At 38.1% G+C, this 16907-nt stretch overlaps 3 protein-coding genes, 1 long non-coding RNA gene and 1 other non-coding gene across 15 annotated transcripts; 3 read left to right on the top strand and 2 right to left on the bottom strand.

Annotated features, from left to right (window-relative positions):
• The first annotated feature begins 213 nt into the window (after positions 1–213).
• TRNAS-AGA lies at positions 214–295 on the top strand. Its single transcript has one exon. It is a non-coding gene; the product is annotated as a tRNA-Ser (tRNA).
• A 1960-nt stretch (positions 296–2255) lies between these two features.
• Positions 2256–3843, bottom strand: LOC106453110 (UPF0725 protein At1g23950-like). Of its 2 annotated transcripts, none has more exons than XM_013895349.2 (6): positions 3550–3843; positions 3347–3478; positions 3079–3265; positions 2897–3003; positions 2737–2820; positions 2256–2645 (listed from the first exon to the last, which is right to left on the bottom strand). In XM_013895349.2, exons 1-6 carry the CDS (start codon positions 3826–3828, stop codon positions 2412–2414), a joined length of 1023 nt encoding a protein of 340 aa, XP_013750803.1. In that variant the 5' UTR covers positions 3829–3843; the 3' UTR covers positions 2256–2411. The 2 variants fall into 2 exon arrangements, with proteins under 2 accessions (XP_013750803.1, XP_013750804.1); XM_013895350.3 differs by having other exon boundaries at positions 3594–3823.
• Positions 3844–3925: 82 nt separating this feature from the next.
• LOC111206689 lies at positions 3926–6280 on the top strand. The gene is made up of 3 exons (XR_002658943.2): positions 3926–5558; positions 5829–5904; positions 6068–6280. It is a non-coding gene; the product is annotated as an uncharacterized LOC111206689 (long non-coding RNA).
• Positions 6281–6349: 69 nt separating this feature from the next.
• Positions 6350–10813, bottom strand: LOC106453111. Of its 10 annotated transcripts, none has more exons than XM_022703922.2 (11): positions 10336–10813; positions 10110–10207; positions 9947–10030; positions 9532–9615; positions 9271–9354; positions 8699–9146; positions 8357–8440; positions 7730–8230; positions 7514–7658; positions 6975–7375; positions 6350–6905 (listed from the first exon to the last, which is right to left on the bottom strand). In XM_022703922.2, the coding sequence occupies exons 6-11, from the start codon at positions 9071–9073 to the stop codon at positions 6564–6566; spliced, it is 1848 nt and encodes a 615-aa protein (XP_022559643.1). In that variant the 5' UTR covers positions 9074–9146; positions 9271–9354; positions 9532–9615; positions 9947–10030; positions 10110–10207; positions 10336–10813; the 3' UTR covers positions 6350–6563. The 10 variants fall into 10 exon arrangements, with proteins under 10 accessions (XP_022559643.1, XP_013750812.1, XP_048622272.1 ...); XM_013895358.3 differs by lacking the exon at positions 10110–10207 and having other exon boundaries at positions 8699–8782; positions 8849–9146; XM_048766315.1 differs by lacking the exon at positions 9532–9615.
• A 2001-nt stretch (positions 10814–12814) lies between these two features.
• Positions 12815–16819, top strand: LOC106410075 (exocyst complex component EXO84C). The gene is made up of 7 exons (XM_013850575.3): positions 12815–13048; positions 13278–13372; positions 13489–14506; positions 15207–15722; positions 15799–15987; positions 16077–16213; positions 16449–16819. The coding sequence occupies exons 1-7, from the start codon at positions 12953–12955 to the stop codon at positions 16726–16728; spliced, it is 2331 nt and encodes a 776-aa protein (XP_013706029.2). The 5' UTR covers positions 12815–12952; the 3' UTR covers positions 16729–16819.
• Positions 16820–16907: the final 88 nt, after the last annotated feature.

Here is a 16907-nt window from a genome sequence, read left to right as displayed (position 1 = left end):
TGTTCTTTGCTTTAATGCAGTGACTTTCATATGTTCTCATTTTAACAAAAGCTAATTTGTTTCTACGATTCTAGGAGTTTGTGTACGTACTTGACATAATAGTATTATCCTAATACTTGGCTTTATACATCTCTTGCTAGGGTCTTAGATAGTTTATAAACTATAGTCAAACATCTAAGCGATATAATTTCTTGTATTCAATTCATTCAAAAAGTGGACGTGCCGGAGTGGTTATCGGGCATGACTAGAAATCATGTGGGCTTTGCCCGCGCAGGTTCGAATCCTGCCGTTCACGTTTTTTTTTTTTTTTCTTTCGCCGTTCACGTTGTTTTTGTTGCTTATATTTTTTTTTTCCTGTTGTTAATTGGTTGGTTATTTCTTACTTTTAAAGAATTTATTAACTATTCATGAAATAGTTGTACATAATAATACTTTTATACAAATGCCTACATATGCATTCAATTATAGACGTCTTATGTCATGGACGGAAAAACTTGTATTCATTCTATTAATTATTGAAATACGCAAACATTATGCGTAATTTCGGTTAATTTGTATTGCGTTAGATACGTACAAGACAGAAAAATGATATTTTTAGTGTATATATTCATAAAGTAGGCGGTTATATATATAGCCAAGAGAGTCCTAACGATGCTATCATTCCAACTATATATTAATCAAAACTTAGGTGAATATACATACATCAAATCAGATTTTACGAAATAAACTTTTGGTATATATATTACACACACCACCATATCTCAAATGAAGACACACTTATAACGAATCCAACAAAGACCGCACGGGACTCGAGTTATGTTTAGTCCAAACCACCATGAGTTGGATCATACTTCTAAAGCCAAAGTCCCCTTCTCATGGGAACTAAAGCCTGGAGTTTCAAGAAAGAAGAACAGAAGTGGCCGTGATCAGCTACAATGGACGCTTACGCCACCTCCATGTCCTCATGCTGAGTATAGTTACGAAGTGTTGCAGAGTCCTCTTGCTGTCTGTCCTTTCACGCCTTCCAACATGGTCAAGACTTCGAGGTCCGGTTTGTCAAGTTTTAGGAAGAAAGACGTTGACCCTTTTCTTGAAGCTTACAGGAAATGCTTAGAGAACAGCCCGATTCGAATCTCTTCTTCGATGGGAAGAAATGTACGAGGTGATCAAGATTGTTACACGACAGGCAACAAGAAGAAGTCTTTGCTTCTATGGCTATGGAGTAAGTACTCTTGCAAGTTTCGTACTGATGGCTGGAGTACGGTCTCTCGATTCCGTAAATCCAAGAAGAGAATTGATTCCACAAACATGTTTTGATATAGTTACAGAAATTTTATAAATACGATTGTTCATTAAAGGCAACATTATAAGTGAAATGTCAAGGTGAGATTTACTCAATACATGTAGATACAAGTGTTATGTGTCTTCATTGAAATGTATGTTCTCCAAGGACTTTTTCTATGTCAAAGATATTTCTAATACATGTGTTATGTGTCTTCATTGAAATGTATGTTTATCCAAGGACTTTTTCACTATAATTTTTTAATAAAATATAAAGTAGATACAAAACTGGAAAAATCAGAAAAGTTTGAATTTCTTATAGAAACCAAAACACTAAAATTCATCAACCACAAGTTTCTATTTCAAATTATGGTTTATTTAGGATATAGTCTGACCCGAACCAAAAACCAAATGCCCAGCGCTACTATCCGATGGTATCATTAGCATTGATAAAAATATACATATATGACTTGTCAATCCTCAAACAGAAAAAAGTGAATGAAATGCAAAATATATAAACCATTTTCGTGATGACCAAACATTTTCTTTTGATGATCCTCGAAAGTAAATTGTTCATCCCAATTTCAAAACTTATTTGCAAAAAACTAATCTACTGGTTTATGTTTGAAGGTAAAAAAGGTTTCTCCAGCTCTAGACGCCATGGACGTATTTGGGGCTTCTTATCCAGATGATAGTCTAGTGGGTTCAAAGAGCAGTAGTGGTTTGCCTCTAAACTCTGAATATTTAATCATGTCACTGAGTGGAATGACTTGGTTCAGAAGATATTAGATGTGTACTAATGATGATCAGGTACTCTATGGGTATTGGAGATGCTCTAGGATACTTGTAGCGAAATAAATATTAAGGATGAGTAAGTTGAAAGTAAAAGAGTCAAGCAATACTTGTAACTAACTAAATATTAAGGATGAGAAGTTGAAAATAAAAGAGTCAAGCATATCGTTCTATTATCTAAGTACTTGTAACGAAATTTCATTTCACAACCTGCTTGTACACAGGAAGAGAGGTTTTTGGATTATCTCGGAAAGATAAAGACACATAAAACCAACGACACAAGTTGGCATGTTTTGTTTATTTTTGAACATATATCTTACTTAAGTAAAGAGTTACTTTTACTCAGAGTCGGGCACAAGCTGAGACTCGCCCAAGAGACAAACGCAGTGAGTTGTGGGCTCGACAGTTCTTCGAACAATGGCTATGTGTTTGGAAACACCATCCGCTCCCAAGTCTTGATCATATCTTATGTAGACAAGGACATTCCTAAGACTCTTGAGTACAGTCTCATGTGGCACATTTTCCTCAGTCTCTACCACTACGTCCAAAATCTTTAAATCAGACATGTTGTGCTGCAACAACACAAGAAGAAACACACTTTATATATAAACAAGAAACCACTAAAAAAAAGTTTAACCATTTAAAAAAAAAAACCTTGCTTACATTCAGGCACCTATGTCTGTTAAAGAAGGAAAATTCCATATACAAGCGAATCCAGTCATGTTCTTCCCAATCTGATTTCTGCATCTGCGAAGCAAAACATGGCGAAATGAAAGCACATTCTTATTATACATTTGTCATATTCATCAAAGAGTTGTTATACCTTGTACAAAAATCGACTTTGATCAGCAAAAGCCTCCTTTGAAGGCCACTTGTCAGGCAAGTCCTTGGCATCGAAGAACTGCGTCGGATAAATCTCACTCTTGGTCCCTAGAGAGAGAGAGAGAAGCCATACGTTAGTCTATAATCAATTACTTACAAAGAAAAGCGCTGTAAATTTTAAACCTTTAGGTCTGGAGATATAACAAGTGAAATCAATCTGGCCTAAACTTCTTTGGTCAACATGAGTCTGGAAAGTAACAAAGGAGGAGGTAGCTGGATCCTCAGCAATCAAGGTAATGTAATACGAGACAGGCATGATGGTACAAACTACAACGTATTTCTCTATTTCGTGAAGATGCAAGTTGGTCCCCTGACAATAGAAGGAGAAAGAAGAGTTATTACAGCGACAAACAAGAGATATAAATATAGATGATGGATACAAAAGTGTTACCTCTAGCATATTGTAACGATGAAGTCCCACCGTTGCATAAAGCTTCACTACAAGGGGACAATCTACTCCACCTTTATAAACACTCATACCACCAAAATAACAAGGAGCACCCTCGATCTCGATATCGAAGCCCTAATTAAAAAATATATAATAACAATTAGCAAAAGATTATTATTATCATCAAATCAAATCAAATAACATACATCTGTTTCATCCACTTTACGCCAAAAAGCCTCCTCAGCCTTACCAAGAGTCTCTTCTTCTTTTCGGGCAGTCTCCTCCCTCTGAGCCTTACGGCGAGCCATTCGCTTCTTTTCCAAGCGCCGATATGAACGTCCTGGCGCACGATACTCGAGATCAGCAACAGTTCGTTCATCCGGATTACGCTTACGCCCACCCCCCTTCCTCTTCGTCGACCCTCCAGGCGCAGAATTACTCATCACTTCTTCTGGATTCTTCTCACCAGGCTGATTCGTTTTCATGCCGCAACAATAATGCCCTAGTTCTCAACTGGGCCAAAATTTCATTTCGTTGGGCCTCCAGTGATCACGTTTACTGGGCTTGGCGTTCTTTAATTCATGTTTTCTAATTCACTAATCACTACTATATCCTTTATATATAGTAAATCATATTAGCCAACACATGTTCATGGGTTACAGAAAAAAATAATAATGTCAATTTAAAAAATCTTTAGAATTTTTAAAAATTTAAATTTTATTTTTTAAGTTTCACATTTTAATTTTAGATCCTATTTTTGAATTTTTAATATTTTATTTTATTTTTAAGTTTGAGATTTTAATATTAATTTTTGAATTTTCAGATTTTTTGAATTTCTTACAATTTTTTTCTAATTTTTATGTATTTTATTATTTTTATTAATTTATAAAAAACAACACATCATCATTTTAACTTGTAAAATAAACAGTACCGGTCGCCTATAAACAAGAAAACTTTGTTAAATGTTTGTTATGATAAAAATTTCGTTTTGAAAGTCTAAAATGCTAGCAAAAAAAAATTCAGTGTTTTAAGTGTTAGAAAGTGACACTTTCAGTGTTTTAAATGCGATTTTCCCTTTTTCTTTCCATCGTTTCTTTTTCATATATTTTTCTTGTGTTTTGAATGTAGCAAAATTTCTATAGCTAACATCAGACAAGTTTATGTATGGCCCTTATTCTGATTCATTTTCTTTCCTTATTCAGATTCATTTTCTTTCCTTCACAGATTAATATTCTCTAATTGATTTTAGGCTCTTATTGATTTTAGGATCAACTACTTCATCAAAATTGTGGATCAAGGTTTGGTTTCTCTTGAGACAAGGTTTGATCAACTTCAAGGTTATGAAAAAAACCTTTGGATTCTTATTCGACTTCAAAAAACTGAAGCTAGCTGAAGATGACAAGCTGATGGTTTCTTGTGCTAACCTTGAAGTTTTTCTGAATTATGGTAATTATTCTTATATTGATGGTGATGATTTGTTTTTGGAGCTGAAGCTTTTGAGAGGGGGTTTGCCTGAAGGTATTACGAAGGCTGCTGGAATATTGGAGTTTTTGAAAAGGAGGGAAAGTTGTTATCCAAACACATGGACAGCATATCGTAAATGATGACAATTCTTGTTTCCGTTGCCTCAGCAGAAAGAAGTTTTTCAAAGCTCAAACTCATAAAATCGTATCTACAGTCGAGTACGTCACAAGAGAGGCTTAATGGATTGTCAATTTTGTCAATTGAAAGGGATATGGCTGAAAAGCTTGATTATACAAACTTGATGAATGAGTTTGCAGGAAGAAATGCAAGAAGAATCATATTTCAGCAGTAATGTAAAGGTTTTCATGTTTTTCAACGTTTTTGTTTAAGACTTTTTATTTAGTTATTTAAAAAGAATCAGTAGAAATTTTTTTATGAACCAGTCTTTTTTTTATTCGCTTCTAGCCACCAAAAAATCAGGACCTGCTCAGAATACAAGTTTGCGTGGTTCTGAACTTTGAGCGACTCTCAAGGGAGTATATATATATATATATATTTCTATTCACCTTGACGCCTCTCAATCAACTTTTCATATGTTGCGGCTCCTTTAATAGTGATTCCTTATTTTTTTTTTTTTGTACTTTCATCTTTTGATGCTATGAGTTCTAACAGAGGAAAGATGGTTCCAGGATCAGATGATCAGTTTGTTATCGTATGGAACAAACAAACACTTCATTTTGAATCTGAACAGGTATGTGTCAGAATCCATATGTCATTTGATTTATCATTTCCGATGGCATGTCCTTATAACACTTATAAGTTCTAAATTAGTCACTTGAAAACAAATATGAACTCATATGTAAGCTTTAAAATTGGATATCTTGATTATAGAAATAATAAGATGGAACAATCAAGGCTATTTGCATTTCTACTGACAAAAACGTTTCTTCTAATCTTTATACTTCTTTGTTTTGCATTTCTACCCCTTATGCGCACCTTTCTTATACGAATACTTTGTCAGGGAAAGAAACTTTTTAGCACTGAGTCGTTTCTGAAGAGATTGTTTCGATCCAGCAATCAGTCACCAGAGACGTTGTGTAAGCTAACTGTCTCATGTATGGTCAAGGGGCATATATTTACAGTTACTGTGTTTGATAGCTCAACCTGTTCGCTCTGTATTGTTCCAATACTTTTGAGTTTTGACTAGTAATTGTGTTCATCCATCCAAAAGTGTTGAATAATCTTTGTCATTGTTTTCAGTTGGTTCAATTCTTGGGCTCTTTGGCATTCCTCGGTTAACTTGAAAGACGTCTAGGCTCTGATGAGAACATTACTAATCTCCTCGACAAGGGGTCAAGATGGGATGTCAATCTGCCTAAATCCTCTATGGAGCCTTGAGATAGTCACAATAAGTTGAAGAACCCGGTTCAGTTTGATCTTTTGTTTGATTGCATAGGCTAAATGATATCAATTTGAGGTTGCTCATTTATCAGAAACTACCGAGAATGAAAAGAAATCTTGCCGTAGCCAAAAAATTGCAAATTGAGAAAAGTACGCTTGAGTAGAGCAATTATAATGAAATCTTACAATCTGTTCTACATATTCTCAGTATCTCCAATTGCAGCTCATTGCCACACTGAATGTCTCAGTCTTAGTTCACCGGTTGACACTTGAAAACATGCACTTGGAAATCATTTAATTGACTATCCAAATTGACAAATTGCATTAACTAAAGACCGAACCATCATTGTGATCACTAGTCTGATCTCTTTCTCTTTCCCTTCTTTGACTTGGCCTTCATCCTGGGATACACAAAATCACTAATGAGATATGCTGGTTCGTAAAGTGCCGTTTTGCTTCTTCGCTGGTCTCTAATGCCAAATGTTGGTTCGTCGTTGTCACTCTCGTAATGGAGACCCAAGACCATTATGGCTGCAGACACCATGATATAACCTTCATCATGGAGTTGTTTACCGCTGCTGGACTTGCACCAAAAAATGAGTTCACTGTCAATGAAGAATGCGTCCACAACAACAACTGCATGAAGACCGTAATACTTGGTACTGTTGCTCGTGGGTCCGCGATAAATGTCTCCCTGCTATGACAAACAATTTAGAACAAGTCAATAAAATCTATAAAATAGAAAATTTATTTAAAATCTATTTACCTTTTTGATATCCCAGTACTCCTCAAATACGTGTAGTGATGCTCCTATTGGTTGCAACTGAAGTCTCTTTAGAGCAGCCTTGAAATCCCTGCCAAGAAAGGTGTAATCTTCTATTCGAACCGTATCCTCTCCTTCACCAGAACCACCTTCTACGCAGTCAAATGTCTCTTCGTTCCCTCCTTGTCTTCTTACTCCCGTACTCATTATGTAGTCAAAAGCAAACTCAACACGAAGCTCATGGCACCTGTGCCCTATTTTTTGCACTGTACGCAGGAACCGCTCTCCAGGTCTTGCATAGAAACATAGCTCCCTTACACTTAACGGAACAAATGTATCATCTTGCCCGTTTATTAACCTCATGGCACTGACAAGGTCCACTGCCACGTAAGCCCAGCAAAGCACTGTAAAAACAAAACCCAAAACTTTGAATTAACAAGGGCGCTCCATGTTTTGTAAAGAAAACTGTAAGACGCACCAAGCTAGCGCCTCTAAGAGACTATGCCTTCTAAACACACAGGTTGAAAAAATTAAAGACTTACAGTGAACCTTCTGGTCTCGGACAAGTCCTACTATGTCCTCTTCTTGTTTAGAACGAATAGGTCCAACAATATTCTTCTCTTCTACAGTAAGTTGAACCCATCTTCTATCAACCCTTGTAACTCCATCTTCCCAAGGGGAGTTAGACTGAAACAAGAGTGAGAGAATTAAAAAAAATATTAAACTGAAAACTAAGACAGTTAATAAAATTAACATACCCTTTTTGGAGAACGCCAACTTAAAAATTGGTTATTGAAAATCGGAAGGCTTTGTACTTCTGGTTGAAACCAGCAGGATATACCCCGAGGCGTTCCTTCTTTGCAGCAGCTCCTGTACACAGCGGAGCCAAAAAGTTCCCTCACAAGATCAGGAAGGAGCGACTGGTTCTCAAGTTCGCATACTATGTTTCTTATAACTGCAGCTCTTTCAGAGTTATTCCCAGGAGGTTCATCGTCATTCCCTGGAGGTTCATCGTCATTCCCAGTAGGTGGTGAAATCCCAGGTAAACCCAACTCGTTTGAGAACCAGTAACCCGACCTTGAGGTACTAGCTTCACCGATGCAACTTCTTTCACTACCCAGGTGAGAAAACCAGCAGTCAATCCCGAAAGGACAGTGTCCTTGTGCAAAAAATATGCACCCACCATTTCTCTTCACGGCTCCTACACTGTCAGCTGCAAGTCTGTCACGTAGTGGGGAAGGACACACGGAATCGTTTGTCTGTGACCAACGATGAAAACATGACAAATCAGCCCACGAACACATAGAGCAGATACATTCAACATATTTTTTGGCAGAAACAAAGTCAGAGAACAGAATAAGGAGAAGACATTAGTGTGAGTGTACCTCAACAGCAGGATGAACATCTTTGGGATCCTGATTAGAGAGATGAACATCTATGAGATTTTTTATTCCTAGCGATGGATTTACCTGCAGAGGGACCAATCAGAAAACGGATAGAGAGAGTAACCTGAGCAAGTCCATTCACCATTTTTGAAGAAAGAGGTACCAATGAACAAAAAAAAACGCAGAGAAAGAAATAAAGAGTGAAAGAGAAGAAGTGTCCTTGTGTGTGAGATTCTACAACTATTATGGACTTAATAAACATCTAAACACTAACAATGATGAAGACAGGACAAATTAGACCTCAGGGAACAGAGGAAGGAGAAAAAATTAGTGAGAGTGTACCTCAACAGCAAGATGAACATCTTTGAGATCCTGATTAGAGAGTTGAACATCTATGAGATTGTTTCTTCCGAGCGATGGATTTGCCTGCAGAGGGACCAATAAGACAATCAGAAAACAGATAGAGAGAGTAACGTGAGCAAGTCCATTCACCAAATCAGGAAGGAGCGTCAGCTCTTTCATGGTTATTCCAAGGAGGTTCATGTTCATTCCCAAGAGGTGGTGAAATCCCCGGTAAGCCCAACTCGTTTGAGAAACATCGACCCAACCTTGAGGTACTAGCTTCACCAATGCAACTTCTTTCACCACCCAGGTGAGAAAACCAGCAGTCAATCCCGAAAGGACAGTGTCCTTGTGCAAAAAATATGCACCCACCATTTCTCTTCACGGCTCCTACACTGTAAGTTGCAAATCTATCACGTGGTGGGGAAGGACACACCGAATCGTTTGTCTGTAACCAATGATGAAGACAGGACAAATCAGACAACGAACACATAAGAGTAGATACATTCACCATATTTTTTTGCAGAAACAAACTCAGAGAACAGAAGGAGAGGAAATTAGTGTGAGTGTACCTCAACAGCAGGATGGACATCTTTGAAATCCTCATTGGACAGATGAACATCTATGAGATCGTTTCTTCCTAGCGATGGATTTGCCTGCAGAGGGACAAATCAGACAATCAGAAAACGGATAGAGAGAGTAACCTGAGCAAGTTCATTCACCATGTTTGCATCATAGAGAAACACAGCAGATTCATTTCATACATTCACCATTTTTGCATAAACAAACTTAGAGAACAGAAGAAGGAGAAAAAATTAACGTGAGTGGAGTACCTCAACAGCAGGATGAACGTCTTTAAGTTCCTGATTCGACAGATGAACATCTATGAGATCGTTTCTTCCTCTCGATGGATTTCCCTGCAGAGGATCAAATCAAAGAATCAGAAAACGGATAGAGAGAGAGAGAGAGAGTAACATGAGCACTCGAATCACCATTTTTGCAGAAATGAGGTACCAACGAACACGATCAAATGCAGGGAAAGAAATAAAGAGTGAAGGAGAAGAAGTGTCTGTGTGTGTGAGATTGTATAACTGTTGTGGACTTAGTAAACATCTAAACCCTAACAATGATGAAGACGGGACAAATCATACAGAAACACAGAGCAGATTCATCTCATACATTCACCATTTTTGCATAAACAAACTCAGAGAAGAGAATAAGGAGAAAAAATTAACGTGAGTGGAGTACCTCAACAGCAGGATGAACGTCTTTGAGTTCCTGATTCGACAGATGAACATCTATCAGATCGTTTCTTCCTCTCGATGGATTTCCCTGCAGAGGTACAAATCAGAGAATCAGAAAACGGAGAGAGAGAGAGAGAGAGAGAGAGTGACGTGAGCACTGGAATCACCATTTTTGCAGAAAGAGGTACCAACGAACACGATCAAACGCAGAGAAAGAAATAAAGAGTGAAGGAGAAGAAGTGTCTGTGTGTGTGAGAGTGTACAGCTGGTGAACGGTAAACGTTGTGGTTTAAAGAAAATGGTAAGGGTATTATGAACTTAATCAAACTCTACACTACCGTAACCGTGACGAGCAAGCTACAGGGTACAGTACTAGTTCAAAATGTAACTAACCGTGGAGCTGTACAGCTGGATAGCTGGATTGATTTGTTACACGTGTAAGAAATCCAACGGTACAACGGATACTTGCAATCGGTGACACCAAGCTCGACGACCACGACCGCAGGCTTCCATAGCTGCCTCGCCGTTGGCCAATAATCGTTACACATGTGGGCCACCTCGTCCATCACGTGATATTCTCCGTCTAAGAAGAGGTGAACTGTATATCTGTTGCCTCTCCTCTCGTCGTTTGAATCCTCGAAACCAATCAATTTGGAGACAACCAATTAATCGCTCGTCGACGCGCATGTCGATTTCGGTGAGCGACACGCGTTCCATCCCGACGGTGACCGATTCTTTCGATGTTCGACGGAGTAGATTTTGGCGAAACCCAGCTGATCGGCGAAAGGCTCGATGGAGTAGATCTTCGTTCCATTACGGTGGAGTGAAAATATTTCATTCTTTTTGGGTTTTTTATTTTCTCTTTATTAAAACCTATATCTTGGTAGTGTGCCCAAAATAATATATGTTTATGGGCAGGCCCGACTTATTCAATATATGGGCCTTGTGCTAATAAAAAATATCTCTCAAAATTCAAATTGTAGTTCTATTTCTGTAAATTTAAAAATTAGGACCTTAATATAGATATTTTAAAATAAATCAGGACCCTGCTTTCTTAACAAAATTCTATTAATTATGGATGTTTGCTTATGAGAATATACGTATTACGTTCATATAGCAATAGTTTAACTTTCAGAAAAGCAGTATTCCAATCTTTTTTTAGTACATGAGGTTCAGTTCAGGGCCGAAACCCGAAAATCTCAATCCATTTTCTTTGCTTTAGTGCAGTGACTTTTCATAAGTTCTCCTTTTAACATAAGCTAATTTGTTCCTGGTTCCGAGGAGCTCGTGCTATTACTTATACATACTTGGCATATAAGTATTATCCTAATACTTGGCCTTACACATCTCTAGCAGAGTTCGAGCGCTGTAATATTCCTATAGTCAAAACAAAACAATATAATTGTTTACTCACTTAAATCAAAAGATAGATGCGCCGGAGTGGTTATCAGGCAAGACTAGAAATAATTTGGGATTTGCCCGCGCTGGTTCGAATCCTGTCGTTCTTGATCTTTTTGTTGCTTATATATTTTTTCTCTTTTGCTCATTGGTTGATTATTTCTTACTTCAAAATCATTTGTTGTCAACTTATTCATGAAATAGTTGTATATAATAATACTTTTGTACATATGCCTGCATATACATTGAAATTATAGATGTCTGATGTCATAGAGGAGTAAACAGAACTTTGTATTCATTCTATAAAATATTTAATTATGCAAACATTATGCGTAATTTCGGTTAATTTGTATTGCGTTAGATACGTACAAGACAGGAGAATGATATTGTTAATACATATCCATAAAATAGGCGGTTATATATATAGCCAAGCGAGTCCTAACGATGCCATCATTCCAGCTATATATTAATCAAAACTTAGGTGAATATACACACATCAATCAGATTTTACGAAATAAACTTTTGGTATATATATACACACCACCATATCTCAAATGGAGATACACTTTCAAGTAACACAAACCCCTTTATACACGCCTTATGTTTAGTCCAAGCCACCAAGAGTTGGATCATACTTCTAAAGCCAAAGTCCCCTTCTCATGGGAGCTAAAGCCTGGAGTCTCCAGAAAGAAGAACAGAAGTGGCCGTGATCAGCTACAATGGACGCTTACGCCGCCTCCATGTCCTCATGCTGAGTATAGTTACAAAGTGTTGCAGAGTCCTCTTGTTGTCTGTCCTTTCACGCGCGCCTTCCAACATGGTCAAGACATCGAGGTCCGGTTTGTCAAGTTTTAGGAAGAAAGACGTTGACCCTTTTCTTGAAGCTTACAGAAAATGTTTAGAGAACAGCCCGATTCGCATCTCTTCTTCCATGGGAAGAAAGGTACGAGCTGATGATCAAAATTGTTACGCGACGGGTAACAAGAATAAGTCTTTTTTTTTTTTTTTTTTTTTAACAAGAAGACAAGAATAAGTCTTTGCTTTTATGGCTGTGGAGTAAGTACTCTTGCAAGTTTCGTACTGATGGATGGAGTACGGTGTCTCGATTCCGTAAATCCAAGAAGAGAATTGATTCAACAAACATATTTTGATATAGTTAACAGATTTTTATACATATGATTGTTCCTTGGCAACATTATATGTGAAATGTTAATGATCTACTCAATATTCAACAGAACAAATGTTTTATAGTAAACCAAAAAAATCAGAAAAATAAAATGTAGATACAAAACCAAAAAAAAATCAGAAAAATAAAATGTAGATACAAAACCAAAAAAATCAGATAAAAACAAATGTTTTATAGTAAACCAAAACTCTAATATTAGCCTATTTATTAATAACAATTAAACTAATCCTTCCAACCATCGTGCTGTCTTTTCCTTTATAAATTACACTACATGCCGTTTAAGATACGGAAGATCAATAAAGCAAACAAACCCGTATCTATCCGTGTCTCGAGAGAGTCCAATCCATCACTAAAACTATCGTCTTCTTCCGACAAACAGTGTCTGAGACTCCGAGGAAGAGTGTGAAAGAGAGATCGATAGAAAAAATGGAGAGCAGCGAGGAAGAAGACGACTTACCTTCCATCGAGAGCATAACCCCTCAATCAAAGATCGATTCCGTTCACCAGTCTCTCACCGAAAAGGTTCCTCCTTTCTCTCTTTCTCTCGCTACATTTAGTAACTTTTCTTCTTCCTCTGAATCAATCCATTCCACTTTGAGTTAGTTCTCTCAACTGGGTTCTTTCGAATCTAACCCTTTGATCTGGTTTAGGAATCAAAAGGCCTCGACTTTAACATAGATTGTAGTTCATGAGATTTGCTCATGGTTACTTCTTCTGTTGTGTTGATTTGGTGAATTTGAAAACAATGCAGGGGATTAGAAAGCTATGCTGTGAGCTTTTGGATCTAAAGGATGCTGTGGAGAATATGTGCGGTGATATGCGTACAAAGTACCTCGCTTTCTTGAGGTAACACAACGCTACTAATTGCAATTAGATTGGTACTGGCATGAGGATAGGAGAGTCTCTGTTCCACACAGAGTGTTTTCGGTTATAGATTCATCATATATTTATGTTTTGTGTAGAATATCTGAAGAAGCAGTGGAGATGGAGCACGAGTTAGTTGAGCTACGGAAGCACATATCATCCCAGGGGATTCTCGTGCATGATCTGATGTCTGGACTTGGCCGCGAGATGGATGAATGGAAGCGATCCTCTGGTGATGCAGATGAGTCAGAAGAGGTCGAGGAACCATCCCCTAGTGAACTAACCGATCCAAACTCTGAGTTCCTGGAGAAGATTGACATTCTTTTAGCTGAACATAAAGTGGACGAAGCACTAGAGGCAGTAGATACCGAGGAAAGAAACAATCCTGAACTCAAAGGAGCAGCTGACACGTCATCTTACAAGTCTGCTTTTATAGAAAGAAAGGCTGTTCTCGAGGATCAGCTTCTCAGGATCGCTAAACAGCCATCAGTCAGCGTCACCGAGTTGAAACACACGTTAAACGGGCTGATCAGATTAGGAAAAGGCCCATCAGCCCACCAACTCCTCCTCAAGCATTACGCCACAAGCCTCCACAGAAGAATCGAAGCCTTTCTCCCTTCATGCTCCTCCTGCCCCAACACGTTCCCCGCCACTCTCTCCAAGCTAGTCTTCTCCAACATCTCCCTCGCCGCAAAAGAATCAGCATCCATGTTCGGCGACGATGACAACCCTGCCTACTCCAACAAAGTCGTTCAGTGGGCTGAGAGGGAGGTCGAGTACTTGGTCCGTTTGGTTAAAGAGAACGCGGCTCCTTCCGAGACGGTTTACGCGTTGCGTGCGGCCAGTGTGTGTTTGCAAGACTGTCTTAACTACTGCAAAGCGTTGGAGCCGCAGGGGTTGATTCTGTCTAAGCTGTTCTTGGTGCTGTTCCGGCCTTACGTTGAGGAAGTGCTGGAGCTGAATTTTAGACGGGCGAGGAAGGTTGTCTTTGACTTGAACGAAGCTGACGAGGGGTTGGAGTCGTCTTCTGACTTTGTGGCGGTGTTATCTGAGTTTGCAATTGCTTCGGATACGACGATGACGGATTGTAGCATTCGGTTCATGCAAATTGTGCAAGTAAGTCGGCTCTTTTAACACTCTAGTGTTTTCACTAGGGATGACGGGAAAAAAGGAACCAAACCAAACCAAAATATATGTCCTAACCATTTATTTTAAGGTTTTATCAGCTCAAATGGTTCGGTTTTAACTAATGATTCCAATAATATTAAGATTTAAGATATTTAACCATCTAACCTAAGCAAATAAGCATAATTTTACACATTTTACTTCTAACTAAATTAAAAACATAGTTAACAATAAAATAATATAAATCTCATACAGTATAATAAAAAACAGAGAAACTACATGTGATATTTATATTAAGTTCGAAGATAATAGTATAAAATTCTTGGATTACATATTCTACATTTTAATTGTATATTTGTGCTTTATATTTAAGTATGAAGAAAATAATAATTTTAGTATCAAATGATTTGTTTTGCGTATTATAAATTATACTTATCGTAACCGAATTAGAACAAAATTAAAAACCAATTTGATTACACTGAACAAACACCAGTAAAACCGAACTAAATTGAACACAAACCAAACTCAAACTGAACCAAACTAAACTAATTTGAATTGATTCAATTAAAATTTTCTTAGACCTAGACAAACCAAACCGAACACAAATTTAAACCAAAATGCTCACCCCTAGTTTTCACTATTTCTATGATTCTAGACACAAGTTTATTGAAGCTTTTGTTTGTTTTTTCAGGACATACTTGAGCAGCTAACACATCTAGCTGTGCTACACTTCGGAGAAAGTGTGTTAGCGAGGGTTCTCCAACTGTACGATAAGTACATCGACTTTCTGATCAAAGCCTTGCCTGGCCATGCAGACGAAGATGGTCTTCCAGAGCTTCAAGACCACACCATTCTCACCAGAGCCGAGACGGATTCAGAGCAGCTTGCTCTTCTCGGAGCTGCGTTCACAATACTAGACGAGCTTTTACCAAAATCGCTTGTTAAAGTCTGGAAACTCGAGGTTGAAAACGGCGGAGGAGATGGTGGTGATAGCAGTAGCAGTCCTTCTCTGATCAGTAGCTCTGCGCCGGAGTTGAAAGAATGGAAACGACACATGGTTCAAGCGTTTGATAAACTCAGAAACTACTTCTGTCTGCAGTTTGTGTTGAGCTTCATTTACTCTAGGGAAGGGCTGACACGGTTAGATGCGCTCATCTACTTAACAGAGACACCAGATGACTTGCATCTCCCCTCTCTACCGTTTCAGGTCTCTCATCCTCTTCTTCCATTTGGTTTTATAGTTCTTGGTTTGATAAACTTTGTGTCTCTCTCTTCATATGCAGGCGTTGTTCTCTAAGCTGCAACAGTTGGCCATCATTGCTGGGGACGTTCTGCTTGGGAAAGAGAAACTGCAAAAGATTCTACTAGCGAGACTAACCGAGACGGTTATAATCTGGCTATCAAACGAGCAGGAGTTTTGGAGTGCGTTCGAGGACGAGTCAACTCCACTTCAGCCATCTGGTTTGCAACAGGTAAACAACACACTCTCTTCTACTACCACTCTTTATGTACATACATCATCAGCTTTGACAGATGAGGTCTTTTGTTATGGTTTTGGCAGTTGATACTGGACATGAACTTCACAGTGGAGATAGCGCGGTTCGCTGGTTATCCATTTAAAGTGGTGCAGAACCATGCATCAGTGGTGATCAATAGAGCTATCAACATATTCTCCTCTAGAGGCATCAACCCACAAAGGTAACCAAAAAAAAAAAGCACCAAACACTTTATTATTTCAAAATTAGCACATAACAGAGAAAATGACAAAAAAATAATATTAATTAATATTTTTATTTTATATTTGAGTTAAGAGTTTAATGATTAGAATTTAGGAGTTTAGGATTTGAAATAATTTAATCTTTAAATAATGCTAATTTAGTAATTTTTTCTTGTGCTAAATTAAACTAAAAATCTCTGTGGTGTTTTCAACCAGCTCACTCCCGAAGGCGGAGTGGTTCACGGAAGCGGCCAAGTCAGCTATCAACAGGCTTCTCATGGGGTCGGATGAAGCTTCAGAAGCCGAAGAAGAATATGAGTGTGAAGTGGAAGAAGGAGAAGAAGACGGTCACATAGTCCTCCCTGAGATGGACGATGATGAACACTCAGACTCACTAGAAACTTCATCGCTGTCTACAATGGACTCGTTCGAATCGTTTGCCTCTGCGAGCATGGCTGACCTCGAGAGTCCCAGCTTCACCGACTCTGAGTCCTGAGACCAGTCTGTCTTATTTTGTTATATTAATGTAAGATGTTGTCGGACATATTACTTGGTTTAGCAATATTATATAGTTATATCCGGTTAAAGTCGGTTAAGTAAGCAACATAGGCCGATGTCCAAAAAAAAAGTGAGCAATAAAGGCCCAGTAATGGCCCATTTGGGATGACTCGGTTC

Source organism: Brassica napus, chromosome C8 (genome assembly GCF_020379485.1).
Source record: "Brassica napus cultivar Da-Ae chromosome C8, Da-Ae, whole genome shotgun sequence".
Classification (NCBI taxonomy): Eukaryota; Viridiplantae; Streptophyta; class Magnoliopsida; order Brassicales; family Brassicaceae; genus Brassica; species Brassica napus.
This window is presented reverse-complemented; position numbering and strand designations above follow the sequence as displayed.